Source organism: Hipposideros armiger, unplaced genomic scaffold (assembly GCF_001890085.2).
Source record: "Hipposideros armiger isolate ML-2016 unplaced genomic scaffold, ASM189008v1 scaffold_40, whole genome shotgun sequence".
NCBI lineage: Eukaryota > Metazoa > Chordata > Mammalia > Chiroptera > Hipposideridae > Hipposideros > Hipposideros armiger.
The window spans coordinates 844,493-858,302 of record NW_017731390.1 but is presented as its reverse complement, the minus strand read 5'-3'; the positions used below and the strand labels follow the sequence as shown (position 1 = coordinate 858,302).

Sequence of the window (13,810 nt, the reverse complement as noted above, 5' to 3'; positions counted from 1 at the left end):
CCATTTCAGGTCTCAGGCCCAACATAGAGCCCGCTGGCTCCTCCTGGGGGCCTTCTGCAGACCCCTGGTCTCCAGTCCCCTCAGGAAGCATCCTGTCCCGAAGCCAGCCGTGGGACCTGCCCCCTACACTCTCCTCCTCTGAGCCCTGGGGCCGGACCCCAGTGCTGCCAGCCAGACACACCACCACAGACCCCTGGGCACAGAACTCCCCCCACCACAAAGTCCCGAATACTGAGACTGACCCTTGGGGGACCTTGGTGGAGACCTCCAACACACCTGGTAAGTGAAGGGCCAGAGGGTGTGAGTGAGGGGCTGGAGGACTTCTGGGTACCCCTCTCTCTAGGGCCAAGAGACAACAGATTCTGTCTGTTAGGAGGGCTGCTTGCCTGGAAAGGGGTCGGTCCAGTGCCTGCCAACCCATCTCATCTCCTTTTTCTTCCTTGGTTAGCTCCAGGTGGTACCTCAACTTTTGATCCATTTGCCAAACCTCCAGTATCCACAGAGACCAAGGAGGGGCTGGAGGGTGCCCAGGCCCTGCCCTCTGGGAAATCCAGCAGTCCTGTGGGTAAGCAGAGGCAGGGGATGAGAATAAGAGGCCCACACAGAGCTGGCCGCTGTCCTCTTCCTCCCACAGAGCGACCTGTCTCCCTACTCATGCGCTCTGTCATTTCTATTCCAGAGCTGGACCTGTTTGGAGACCCCATCCCCAGTTCCAAGCAAAATGGCACCAAGGAGCCAGATGTCTTTGACTTGGGTGTCGTGGGGGAAGCACTAACCCAGCCCAGCAAGGAGGCCCGAGCTGGCACTCCTGAGTCTTTCCTGGGCCCCTCAGCCTCCTCCTTGGTCAACCTTGACTCCTTAGTCAAGACGCCCCAGGCTGCAAAGACTCGGAACCCCTTCCTGACAGGTAGGACACCTCCTCGTCCCTGCCAGGCCTCAACACTGGGGGCTCCCTGCTCTCCATCTCTGTCTGTCATCTCTATATCTCTGTCCCTCCTTTCAGAGCCCAGCCCTTGACCTAGAGTCTTACTCTTCTTCCCTATTTCTAAGACCGCAGATCTTGTTTCCCTCCCATTTTAGGGCTCTGTCCCCGGCCCGCTTCAAACCCCCCACCCATTCTTGTTCTGCAGATCTCAGCGTACCATCCCCCACCAACCCGTTCGGTGCGGGCGAGCAGGGGAGGCCGACCCTGAACCAAATGCGCACCGGGTCGCCGGCGCTGGGCCTGGCGGTTGGCGGGCCAATCGGTGCGCCCTTGGGCTCCATGACCTACAGCGCCTCCCTGCCCCTCCCACTCAGCAGCGTGCCGGCCAGCATGACCCTCCCCGCCTCGGTCAGCGTCTTCCCGCGGGCGGGTGCCTTCACGCCGCCGCCCGCGAGCCTGCCGCCGCCGCTACTGCCCACGTCAGGCTCTGCTGGGCCGCTCCACCCCGCCGCACAAGCTGGCACCAATCCTTTCCTCTGAGCACCGCCCGGCCTGGGGCACCCGGCGCATGCGCGCGAAGTCCCGCACCACGGCGCTGGACCCCGCCCCGCTAGGCGCACGGCAGGGCGGGGCTTCCATACAGGGCCCCGCCCCGGGAAGCCCAAAACTGCTGAGACTCCGCCCAGAGGCCCGCACGGATGCTGGTCCTGGCCCCCGCAGATACTTGGCCGCTCCAGGAGCTGGAGACTGACGACTTCCCAGGGGCTGAGAACACGCCCCCGTAATAAAGACTGGAACCCACGGCCTCAGCTCTCACCAAGTGGACTTTTTACGGGACGTGGCAGCCGCGTTTGGACAACAGCACGAATCACCGGCTGCCGTGGACACAACTGCTCCACAATGTGGGGCACAAAAATGGTCCCACTTCCCGCACAACCTCAGCCTGGCACCTTCGCTTCCATATGCTCTCCAGGCTCTCACTCATTCAATCATTTCATTCATTTATCACACATAGGCGCTGGGGATGATCTAATAGCAAGGAACAATAGGCAGTTGTTCCCATTTATTGCACATTCATTATGTGCTAAGCACTTTAGACAGATTATTTCATTTAACCCTTGCAACAACCCTCTGAGGTAGATAATATTACTCCCATTCAATACTGGCTAATTTGTGAGGCCCAGTGCAAAATGAAAATGTGGGGCCCCTTGTTCAAAATTGGGTTAAGAATTTCAAAATAGGGGCAGCAGAGCACTAAACCAACTGCAAAGCCCTTGGCCCTGTTCCCATTTTATAGGTGAGAAAACTGAGGCTCAGAGAGGTTACATGGCATGCTCAAAGTCACAAAACTATAGCACAGAGTGGGGCTAGGATTCAGAGTCAGACAGTCTGGCTTCACAGCTTTGCGCCATCAGGCTGTGCAGCAAATTTAATTCGCAAATACTGACTGACTGCGGTGAACAAAGTGCTGGACTCACCTGGGAGGGAACCAAGAGTTGCTAAACCTACAGCCTCAGTGGGGCAGGCAAGCCAGGAACAGGAGCCTCCATGCTTCTTTGTTTTAAGTCACCTTAAATCTGGCTTTACTCTCCCCTCCTTCCCCAGGGTTGGCAATAAACTCAACCTCAGTCATGCAGAGGGAACCTGACCCCTCCTGGGAGTTTATGTGGGGTCTGGGAAACCAAGGGGAAGGGCAGTGCCTGGTACCTCATCCTGGGGCCCACCAGGGTCACCCTCCCTCCTTTTCTACTCAGTGCTCTCCAACCACTGGACACTGATGTGTCCTCAGTGCTCAGGGTCTGGTCCTGCAGGCAGCCTGCTGCCAGCGCCATCCCCTTTTGGAGCTCTGGGGGGACATGGCCTTGCATAGGCCGGAAACACCAAAGTTGGGGGTGGAGGACACACACACAATGCTGCTCTCCTTGCTAAGGGGACTGGGGTGGGAAAAGAAGCTGCTTTGCTGTTTTGGAGGGAGGGAGTCCCACCTTGGCTCTTAAAGGCAGGATGCACAAGAGCACCTACTAAGAAGTCAGACCGACATAGTTCAAAACTCTGCTCCAAGGTTTGCACTTAATAATCACTTGGTAATAAGTGGTTATGCTCCCTGACCTTGAGTAAATTACTTAACCTCTCTATGACTCTGCCTCTGTTTCCTTGTCAAATGGGAATAAGAGTTCCTTCCTTATAAGGTTGCTATGTGGCGCCTCCCAGACCACACTGTCCATTTGGCCCTGGGTCCACCCTCTTCAGAGACTAACCATGAGGAATGAGCCTACCATACCCCCTTATTCCTGGCTTGCCAGGCACTGCCCAGAGTCCAGTCCTTATCTGTCTTCTGCTGCATAAACAAGGGAGTTTCCATCCTTGGTTGCTGACCCACCCTTCACCCCTCCCCTACTTGAGCCCTCTTCTTCTAACCTGGCTCTCTGTGCGGACACTGCTTCCCTGACCCTCTCTCCCAAGGGGTGCTGTTTTGATTCCCATAAAGAAGAGGTTGGTAGCCTTGCTCCCCATAGCTGCTTCCAGACCGCCTTCCTCCTATAAGACTTCTCCTCCTCAGACGCTGGAGCCACTGGGCTGTCCTGCCTCCTCCCTGCGTAGGGCTGTGTTCCACCTCATTCTTGCCATGCTTCAGTCTTGGCTCAGTTTTCTTCTCACCCAGATCTTGCTCAATCCCAGGTGACTCCATTGTCCAAGAGGATGACCTTTCTGCCCCCTGACCTATCAGCTACCCTTCACCCATTGTCACACTTTGGGGGTTATCATAACCCCAAATTCCTCCACATTCAACATAGCCTTCCTGTTATCTGATCTCACCCTCATTTCTTCCAGGGAACACCCACCAGACCCTCCGGCCTGGCCTGTAAATCCTTTTGCTATCCCACCTCCACCTTCTCAAAAATCTCTTCTCCCTATTATCAATCGCCTTCTCTCAACTGAATCCTTCCTCTTGATATGTAATAATTAGCCTCATTCATCTTGAAAGTGTCTTTCCCTTCACTTCAAGTGTCCATCCTATCTCTCTATGTCCCCTTTCTTTTCCCTCCACCCTCAACCCACTCCACTAGCCTCTGCTGACAGCCTCACCTCACTGGAACACCATCTGCCAAGCCAACCAATGGCCTCCATGTTGCTAAAACCAGTGGACCTTTCTTTGTCCCATTCCAGTTGCCTTCTCTGGAGTCTGACCATGTGTACCCTCCTTCCTTGCAGCTCTCTGTCCCTTTACCTCTGGAGCACCACCCTTTTCTGCTTTTCCTTTGACATTCTGGCTGTTTCCTCTGTGTGTCTTTCACATGCACTGCTGAGTTCCCTGAGCCCAGTCCTGAGCCTGCTTTTTGCTTCTCACTGCAGTCTTCCTGGATGATCTCTCCCATGCTCTCACTGTCTCCACGTCAATTCCTCTCTCTCCCATCAACCTCCTCTGCATTCCATAGCCTTGTCATTTTTACACATATATCTAAAGGACACCTCAAACCAACATACCCAAAAATGAACCCCACCCAAGCCTCTCCCTGTGGCCCTCCTCAGCAAACGGTCCCACCATCCAGCACAAGTCCAACTCTGCAAATCACTCCTGACATCTTCTTCCTCACTGCCAATCACGGTGATGTTTCCTCCTCTACAGACCTCAAGCCCATCCCCTTCTCTGTCCAACTCCACCTGGTGCAGACCTCCACCATCTCCCCTGGTCCTGCTATGGCCTCCTAACCACTCCTGCTGCTTCTCTTGACACTTTCCAGTTTATTCTCCACCAGGAAGACAGAGGAAGCTTTCCAAAATACAGGGTCACTCCCCTGACTAAAGCCCTTCAAGAGTTTCCTTCTGCTCTCATCAATAGCCAGAACTCCTTCTCACAGTTCATGAGTCCCTCCAAGACCTGGCCCTGTCCTCCCCACCCAACCTCAACCTAATCTACTGACTGACTCCCTTCCCTTTGTCCTGCAGCCAGGCCTGCCTTCTGCAGTTCCTCAGCCCTGACTCACTGTGATGCCACAGGGCCTTTGCACATCTGTTCCTCCTGCTTCCCCAGTACCCACTTGCCCCGCCCCCCCCCCTCCAGATTCCATCCTCTTGATGGCTGCTACACAAATGTGATTTCCTCAGGGAAGCCTTCCCCGCTGCCTCTCCCACCAGGCCGTGGCCCTTGTTATGCTTAGTCATGCCACTTCTCACAGTGCGTGGTTGTACATTCATTTGTGTGGCTGTTGGATTAGCGTCTACCTCCCTCACCAGATTGAACAACACAAGGGCAGGAGCCTGGCAGAGTGTCTGGCCACCGTTGTACCTAGCAGTGTCTGGCAGGCAGTGGGCACTCAATACATATTGGCAGAATGTAGCAAATGAGACAAGTGTGTAAAGTATGTGATAGGACATAAAGTTGGCTCATCATTATTAGTCAGGGAAGTTTTCCTGGAATGTGTGGGATTTGAGCAGGACCTTGAGATGGGGAGACTGCGCATAGGCAAAGCTCACTGGCTGCTTGGGACTGGACAAGCCCTACCTTCTGCTCTGGCCTCATTTTCCATTTGTAAAATGGGTAGGAGTTGGACCGTATGAGCCCAGGCTCTGGCATTCCATGGCCCTGGCATCTTCACATTTCTCCTTGTTCTCATGGGGGTGATTCTCCCTCAGGCAGCTGGTTTAGGTCCAGCGGAGCCCGCCCAATTTTGTGCACAGACTGGGGGCCTCCCAAGCTCAGGTTGTACGGTCTGCAATCCCGCGCTGCGACACCAGGTGGCGCTCGTAGACCAGCCACGGGCCCGAAGTCTCCGCGAGGACCCACCCGCGGTTGGGTCGGCCCCTCGCGGCCTCCCGCCTTCCCTCCCAGTCCGCGGCGCCAAGTCCCGTGGCCTGGAGCAGCCATGCTGGGCGCGCGGGCTTGGCTGTGCTGCTCCCTCCTGCTGCCCCGCGCCGGGCGAGGCCTCTCCGTGAGCCGCAGGTACTGGCAGGCGAGTGGGCCACTGCGGCGCGCCCTACGCCGGCGGGGCCTCAGGGCCGGGCTTCCGGGCGCTGGTCCTCAGAGCCTGCCCCGCCACCCCCTCATACCGGACCCCGCCCTTCCCTTCCAGTCCGCTCCTGCGACCAAGCTCAGGCAGGAATGCCCTCCTGCCCTCCTCCCCTCTTCTCCCCTTCCCTCAGGCTGCAGAGCTAGCTCCCTGGGACTCTGTTCTGACATCACCTCCAGGAAGCCTTCCTTGAACCCCAATGATGGTCCAGAGGTCCTTGTCCAACAGCACCCTGGGCTGGCCTTATTGCTGCAGAGCCTGTTATTGTTTAGGTCTGCCCCGCATCGCCACCCTCCCAGGCTGAGCCCCCAGAGATCAGGGTCAGTTTTTGATAACCTGAGGGTCCTGGGGGTCTGGCATACAACCTGGCCCCACAGAAGCGCCCAGTGGGTTGATGTTGAGTGAGGAAGTTCCCGCTGTTAACTTTCCTCTCATTGCCTCTCACCTGGTCAGGTCCAGACCCAACTCTTGTTGCCCTGACCGGCCACCAGCAGCGGGTGGCCTTCCTGCTCAGATCATACACCCAGGCATGCCAGAGTGACACCTCCAGTGCCACCACCCCGGGGGAGGGGGCCCAGTTAGGGGGAGAGAATGGAGCCTGAACGACCATTCTGCCCACTGTGACTCACTCTGACCTCACAGTCACCATCCTTCCCACCGCCAGGTCCAAGAGGTTGGGGGAGACTAACGTGGCAGGGAGCCCCCAATGAGCCACTTTTCTTCACCACCCCCAAAACACAAGGGGGAGCACAAAGCCCACGGTCTCCCCCGTGGTTCAGAAAGGTGGGTTCGGCTGGGCGCGAGGGGCTCCGGGAGGGGTACCAGAGGGAGGGTGGCGTGGAGTGGGCCTCTGAGGTGGTGGGGGAAGACCCCTGGCCTGAACCACTTGCCCATGCCAGGGGTAGCTCCTCCCGGGACAAGGACCGGAGTGTGACGGTCAGTAGTTCAGTGTCCATGCCTGCTGGAGGGAAGGGAAGCCGCAGCAACTGCTCCCAGTCCACACCCCAGAAGGTCCCCAATCGCTTGATCAATGAGAAGTCACCATACCTCCAACAGCATGCCTACAACCCTGTGGACTGGTGAGTACCTCTCCTGATGCTCTTCCTGGGGCCGCTGGGCTCTCAGCACCTCCTACAACCCAGGCTAGTGAGTGATGCCTCACCCTGCTGGGCCTAGGTACCCCTGGGGACAGGAAGCCTTCGACAAGGCCAGGAAAGAAAACAAGCCAATTTTCCTTTCAGGTAATGTACCCACCTTCCCTGGGATGGGGGGAGCGGAGTAGTTGTGGCTAGGTGAAGGATCTTCTGGGCCTGGGGACCTCCCAGGAAACCAGAGGCCAGGGCCTCTTCAGTCCCCTTGGCTGGCACCCCTCCGACCAGTCACTGGTCCCTCCATGGCCCCATTCCAGTGGGGTACTCTACCTGCCACTGGTGCCACATGATGGAGGAGGAGTCCTTCCAGAATGAGGAGATTGGCCGCCTGCTCAATGAGGACTTCATTAGTGTGAAGGTGGACCGGGAGGAAAGGCCAGATGTGGACAAGGTGTATATGACCTTTGTGCAGGTGAGTGGTCTTCCCATGGAGGAGGGGGGGGTTGACCATGCACAGGGGGCCGCTCCCCTCACCCTTGCCCTGTTTCCACCAGGCCACCAGCAGTGGTGGGGGCTGGCCTATGAGTGTGTGGCTGACTCCCAACCTGCAGCCCTTTGTGGGGGGCACCTATTTCCCCCCTGAGGATGGCTTGACCCGAGTTGGCTTCCGCACAGTGTTGCTGAGAATACGGGAGCAGGTGGGTGTACATCGGGGAGAGGTGCAGGGGTCAAGAGCGAGGGAACAAGGGGCCCCCCCACTCCATGCTAACCTCCAGGCCTGCCCTTGCCTCATACAGTGGAAACAGAATAAGAACACCTTGCTAGAAAACAGCCAGCATGTCACCACAGCCCTGCTGGCCCGATCGGAGATCAGCATGGGTGACCGCCAGCTGCCACCCTCCGCTGCCACCATGAACAGCCGCTGCTTCCAACAGCTGGATGAGGGCTATGATGAGGAGTATGGTGGCTTCGCCGAGGCCCCCAAGTTCCCCACACCAGGTCTGTGCCCACCCCAGCCTGGCCTTCTGATGCCTGTCCTGGTCAATGATGTTCTGACCCCTGGTTTGGTCATTCACTTCCTGCTCTCCTTGCCCCCAACCTGTCAGTCGCTATCTAGTGAAAACCTGACTTCTGATCTTAGCAGTGACCCTGACACTGGCCTGGTATTGACCTTCTGTCCTCTGGGTTGACAGCAGACCTCCGGACCCCAAGCCTGACAGAGTCTTGGACTGTCTGTTGAGTGAATTCCTAACCCCAGCCTGGCTAGAGGCCTGCTGACCACCCAGATCTGTAGCCCTTGTCCTCCCTGCCACCCATTCTCTCACCCGTGTGCCCTTGGTGCCCACAGTGATCCTGAACTTCCTGTTCTCCTACTGGCTCAGCCATCGACTCACCCAAGATGGCTCTCGGGCCCAGCAGATGGCCTTGCACACCCTGAAAATGATGGCCAATGGGGGCATCCGAGACCACGTGGGGCAGGTGACGGGGCCTAGGCACTCCCTGGAGGGGACAGCAGCAGGAGGGGGTGGGGTGGGGGCAGAGGCTGGGATCAGCTTCCAGCCCCATGTCCCACATGGCGCAGGGCTTCCACCGCTACTCCACGGACCGCCAGTGGCACGTCCCCCACTTTGAGAAGATGCTGTATGACCAGGGGCAGCTCGTGGTGGCTTATTCACAGGCTTACCAGGTGATCCCCTAATCCCAGCCTGTCTTTCTACCCATGGCTGCCCCTCCCAGGACCTTCCTGGTGGCTCCCTCTTGACGTCACCCCTAACTCCTTCTCATATGCCCGGTACCCGTGCCCCCCTCCCAACCCTGCTGGGGAAATGTTAACTGCCCCCGGTACCTCGGCTGCCCCATGGACCTCTGTTGACAGGACCTCCTTCTTTCCCGTCAGATCACTGGTGATGAGTTCTATTCGGACGTTGCCAAAGGCATCCTGCAATATGTAGCTCGGCACCTGAGTCACCGGGTGTGTGTCCGCTGAGGCGGGAGGGCCTGGCTGTGGGAGGGCTTGGAGCCTCCACTGCTCAGAAGGTTGGGGCCAGCCAGCTTTTCCCTCCCCACAGTCTGGAGGCTTCTACAGCGCAGAGGACGCGGACTCGCCCCCGGAACGGGGCATGCGGCCCAAAGAGGGCGCCTTCTACGTGTGGACAGTCAAAGAGGTCCAGCAGCTGCTCTCAGAGCCTGTGCTGGGCGCCAGCGAGCCGCTGACCTCAGGCCAGCTCCTCATGAAGCACTATGGGCTCACGGAGGCCGGCAACATCAGCCCCAGTCAGGTGAGGACTCCAGGGATGCGGGAGGGGTCCTGAAGCCGGACTGGCTGAGAGTGGACTCTTGGACAAGGGCTGTTTTCCTCAGGACCCCAAGGGGGAGCTGCAGGGTCAGAATGTGCTGACTGTCCGGTATTCGCTGGAGCTGACCGCTGCCCGCTTTGGCCTGGAAGTGGAGGTTGTACGTACCTTGCTCAATACAGGGCTGGAGAAGCTCTTCCAGGCCCGGAAACATCGGCCGAAGCCGCACCTGGACAACAAGATGCTGGCTGCCTGGAACGGTGGGGCAGCTGTGTCTGAGGCCCAATCCCATTTATAGAGCTACCCTTCGCAAGTCCCCTTCTGTGTAATATTCAGACACTTGCTGAATATTAGTCCTTCCTTTGTCAGGTTTATTATCTCAATTTGCAAATGAGTGAACAGAAGCTAAGAGAATTTAAGTAACTTGCCCAAGGTTATGCCAGGAGCCCAGCCCTGCCTGGTGCTGGAGCAGGTCCTACTGCTCACTGCATTGCTCCAGAGAGGCACTGGGGCTTGGGGGGAGGGGGGTTAGGGGGGAAACACCTGGAAGGCCCTGGCCAGCTTCTCACAGCTACTGGTGTCTCCTCCCTCCAGGACTGATGGTATCTGGCTACGCCATAACTGGGGCTGTCCTAGGTACGGAGAGGCTGATCAACTACGCCACCAATGGTGCCAAGTTCCTGAAGCGGCACATGTTTGACGTGGCCACTGGCCGCCTGATGCGGACCTGCTACGCAGGCTCTGGGGGCACCGTGGAGCACAGGTGGGGAGCTGTGCAGCCAGGGAAAGCTTGTCTCCCAGGGCAACTCCAGGCCTATCTCTGCCCATCTCCTCCCCTCCCGGTAGACTCCAATCCTGGTTCTACCATCTGCCCACTGTGAACTCTTGACCTCCCTGGGCCCACTTGCTCACCAGGAGATAGGCTCATGGTACCCACCAGAGAGGTAGATTTTGAAGGTTAAATGAAAGAATATGGGAGAGGGGCCTGGCCTCCTCTGTGAAAGCCTCTCTCTCCCCTCCCCTGATGCCTGTCCCCCCAGCAACCCACCCTGCTGGGGCTTCCTGGAGGACTACGCCTTCGTAGTGAGGGCCCTGCTGGACCTGTATGAGGCCTCGCTGGAGAGTGCGTGGCTCGAGTGGGCTCTGCGGCTTCAGGACACACAGGACAGGCTCTTCTGGGACTCTCGGGGCGGCGGCTACTTCTGCAGTGAGGCTGAGCTGGGGGCTGGCCTGCCCCTGCGTCTGAAGGACGGTCAGTCGGGGGTGCAGAGCTGGCTTCCAGGACCCAACTGGGACTCAGTTTTCCCTGGGGGAGGTGTAAGCTCAGTGTGGTGGTGAAAAGTTGGCATGGGCAGGGTCCAGGCCCTCCTGGGTTCACATCTCCAACACTTATTATTAACTAAGTGACTTTGGTCTTGTTATGTTTCAGAGCCTCAGTTTCCTAATATGTGAAATGGAGCTAACATTGGTACTACCTTACAGGATTGACATAAAGATTAATTTAACTATTCTGTGAACACGCTTAGCACAGTAACTGGCACCCCTGGATTCATGTACTGAACAAGGCCAATCTAGTCCTTCCCCTCATGAAGCTTACAATGTAGTAGGGGAGACAACTAATAAATAGTAATACTTAATGCAAAAGTGCATGCACAGATGCACAGTTACAATGGTGAGCGCCATGGAGAAGTAGGAGGCCCCGTTTTGCACCCTGTCCCCTAACTTTTCTCAGTAGTGCTTATCACCACCTGATGTGTCTGGTCTGGTAACGGTCACCCCCACCAAATGTAAGCATCTTGAGAGCAGGACTTTGTCACTGCTGTATTCCCAGGGTCTAGCACAGGCCTGGTACATAGTAGGTGCTCAATAAACATTAGCTGAATGAATGAAAGGCACTGAGAGGGAACAATAGTGGGGTCCAACTCAGCTGAAGGGAGGTCAGAATAAACCAGTGACAGGTGTCATTTAACCAAGGGTCAGAGGGCAAGATGGGACCGTGTGGTCATGGAGGAGCTGGGGAGGGATTTCAGGCAGAGAGAACAACCTGTGAGAGACCTGGGGCAGGGGACAGCCTATGCTACGGAGGATGGGGGTAGGGGGCAGAGGCCAGTGTATGAGTAGGAGCTGGCTCCCTGCAGGGTCTTGTAGGCATGAAAAGGAGTGGAAGGCTGTGAAGGGTTTTAAGTAGATTGTGACCTCCTTTGGTTAGATCTAAGAATGTCACTGTGACTGATGGTGGAGAAGGGATGGGGGCAGGGGAAACAGGGAGACCAGTTAGGAGGCTGTTAATGGCAGTCAGTCCAGGCAAGAGCTGGTGAAGGCCCAGGCAAGGGAGAAGTGAAAGGATTTGGGTCTGTTCTGGCTGCAGACCTGGCAGTCTCATGGAGGCATTAGAAGTGGGAGGTGAGAGAGAGGGAGGGAAGGGCAGGAGGACGGGGGACTGAGATGGGGAAGCTGAGGGACCAATAGTTCAGCCAGGGACAAGGGCGGATGGCATGTACGTGTGAGAGCGAAGGATCTATAACTGCCGGTGCTGGCATTCCACTCAGATCTGGGCCAGGGTGGTGGGTGGGCAGGGTCTCTTCTCCATCTCAGCCTCCCTGGCCACAGTCCTGGGGCAGGGTCCTGGGACCCAGCAAGCCTCGCTCATGACTCCCACCCCGCTGCGCCCTGCAGACCAGGATGGCGCAGAGCCTAGTGCCAACTCCGTGTCGGCCCACAACCTGCTTCGGCTGCACGGCTTCACGGGTCACAAGGACTGGATAGACAAGTGTGTGTGCCTGCTGACCGCCTTCTCTGAGCGCATGCGCCGTGTGCCCGTGGCGTTGCCTGAGATGGTCCGAGCCCTCTCAGCCCACCAGCAGACCCTCAAGCAGGTGTGTGTGTGTGGGGGGCTTCAGGGCAATTGGGCTGGGACCCTGGGTGGGTGGGGGAGCTGGGGCCACAGTGGGGTGAGTGTGGGGACATGGGGTGGGGCTCCTGGGGCTGTCTTCCAGAGCTCAGGTCTGTGAATGTGTGGCCATCTTGGAGGGTGAGTGCAGATGTCTCCTCAGGACATCTGTAAGGGCTGCTCTGTGCAGGTGGAGGAGTCTGTCTGTGAGTGTGTGTCTGAGACAAGCCTGTGGCACAGGCAGAAGCCTCTGTGTGTCTGTGACTGGGGCTTTCAGAGTAGGAGGCAGGAGGCAGGGGTCCCTATGGGTGGTGGGTCCCTGTGGTTGGTGAAGTGTTTCTCTGTATGTCTCTGTGTATTCGTGTGGTTGAGACTGCCGGTGTGTGTGCAGGTATATGCTTATCTGCATGTGTGTCCCTATGTGTGTTATTGCTGTGTGTGCACATCTGGAGGAGTGTGACTGTGTGTCTGCCTTTCTGAGTGTGTTTTCCAGTGTGTGTTTGCCTGCCTGCGTGTATATACCCTGTGTTAAGGTTTGCCTGCTTATATTTGCCTGTATATCTCTGCGCATGTGTGTGTGTGTGTGTGTGTACGTATTCCCACTTGCTGAGCAGTGAATCTGAGGCAGCCTCCTGGCAGCTGGTCTGGGGGATGCTCAGCTGAGTACCATTCTTTCTTAGGGATATAGTGGGGGTGGAGTGAGGCTAGGGAAGCCCTGGTAGGTCTGGGTCCAGCCTCATGCACCTGACACTGGAGTTACCTTTCTGTTGTGGCCAGATCGTCATCTGTGGAGACCCCCAGGCTAAGGACACCAAGGCTCTGGTGCAGTGTGTTCACTCCATGTACATCCCTAACAAGGTTTGCATCTGTGAGCCCAGCCCCACCCTTCCCTCCTCTACTACCCAATATCTCCCTCCCTGAAGGCCTGGGGAGAAAACACCCTCCAGTGAGGCTTGCCAGTCCCAGCAGCCCCAAGGGACCCTCTTTCCTCTGCCGCTACCCCAGGTGCTGATTTTGGCCGATGGGGATCCCTCAAGCTTCCTGTCCCGCCAGCTGCCCTTTCTGAATACCTTGCGACGGCTAGAAGACCGCGCCACCGCCTACGTGTGTGCGAATCAAGCCTGCTCCATGCCTGTCACCGAGCCTAGTGAACTGCGAAAACTATTGCATCAGTGATCACCTCACCCTCCTCCATCTGGGGCTGGGGCAGGAGGCAGAGCTCCCCAACTGACTAGGGACTGGGCCCTGCAGAACCCTGCAGGGCCTGCAGCCATCCCTGGGTACCCTGTCACCAGGTGACCTTGGCCATCCTCGCTGCGCCCCTGCCATGGGCACTCACTCATCCTGGAATAAACCTAACAGCGTCCCGTGGTAACCTCCGGGCCTCAACCTTGCGTGTGAGAGAGGGGCCTTGGGCTCTAGCCTGGGAACCAGCATCCCAGGGCTTCTTCCTCTGGGAGCCCCTTGCTGACCCCTCTGCCTTCTCGTCTTCCTTCTTCACCTTCAGATTTCACCAGGCTGAACCTGTCCCCAGCCATTGCAGCCTGAGTGAAACTGAGGTCAGGCAACCAGTAATTACTGCCAGGGGTGGGGATGGGGGT

At 57.3% G+C, this 13,810-nt stretch overlaps 2 protein-coding genes across 11 annotated transcripts in view; both read left to right on the top strand.

Annotated features, from left to right (window-relative positions):
* EPN3 (epsin 3) overlaps positions 1–3,063 on the top strand; it is an 11,126-nt gene extending 8,063 nt beyond the window's left edge. For all 7 annotated transcript variants that reach the window (XM_019638859.1, XM_019638856.1, XM_019638853.1 and 4 more), the window contains 4 exons: positions 10–279; positions 449–565; positions 680–907; positions 1,131–3,063. In XM_019638859.1, coding sequence (XP_019494404.1) covers positions 10–279; positions 449–565; positions 680–907; positions 1,131–1,465 — 950 coding nt within the window. In that variant the 3' untranslated portion in view covers positions 1,466–3,063. The remainder of the gene's footprint in view (positions 1–9; positions 280–448; positions 566–679; positions 908–1,130) is intronic.
* A 2,624-nt stretch (positions 3,064–5,687) lies between these two features.
* On the top strand, positions 5,688–13,584 carry SPATA20 (spermatogenesis associated 20). 4 transcript variants are annotated; one of them, XM_019638561.1, is made up of 17 exons: positions 5,764–5,867; positions 6,599–6,717; positions 6,834–7,013; positions 7,111–7,175; positions 7,343–7,497; positions 7,580–7,723; positions 7,823–8,024; positions 8,374–8,504; positions 8,608–8,712; positions 8,923–8,997; positions 9,095–9,304; positions 9,387–9,579; positions 9,914–10,082; positions 10,360–10,571; positions 11,996–12,195; positions 12,987–13,067; positions 13,215–13,584. In XM_019638561.1, exons 2-17 carry the CDS (start codon positions 6,641–6,643, stop codon positions 13,383–13,385), a joined length of 2,370 nt encoding a protein of 789 aa, XP_019494106.1. In that variant the 5' UTR covers positions 5,764–5,867; positions 6,599–6,640; the 3' UTR covers positions 13,386–13,584. The 4 variants fall into 4 exon arrangements, with proteins under 4 accessions (XP_019494104.1, XP_019494107.1, XP_019494106.1 ...); XM_019638563.1 differs by lacking the exon at positions 6,599–6,717 and adding an exon at positions 6,388–6,461 and having other exon boundaries at positions 5,782–5,867; XM_019638559.1 differs by lacking the exon at positions 6,599–6,717 and having other exon boundaries at positions 5,688–5,867.
* The last annotated feature ends 226 nt before the right edge of the window (positions 13,585–13,810 follow it).

Bases quoted from the DNA above. Each gene is read 5' to 3' on its own strand.
- SPATA20 (XM_019638559.1), top strand. From the start codon at position 5,791: ATGCTGGGCGCGCGGGCTTGGCTGTGCTGCTCCCTCCTGCTGCCCCGC. The intron at 7,014-7,110 runs GTGAGTACCTCT...TGCTGGGCCTAG, and splicing joins GCCTACAACCCTGTGGACTG to GTACCCCTGGGGACAGGAAG. The intron at 9,580-9,913 runs GTGGGGCAGCTG...TCCTCCCTCCAG, and splicing joins GATGCTGGCTGCCTGGAACG to GACTGATGGTATCTGGCTAC.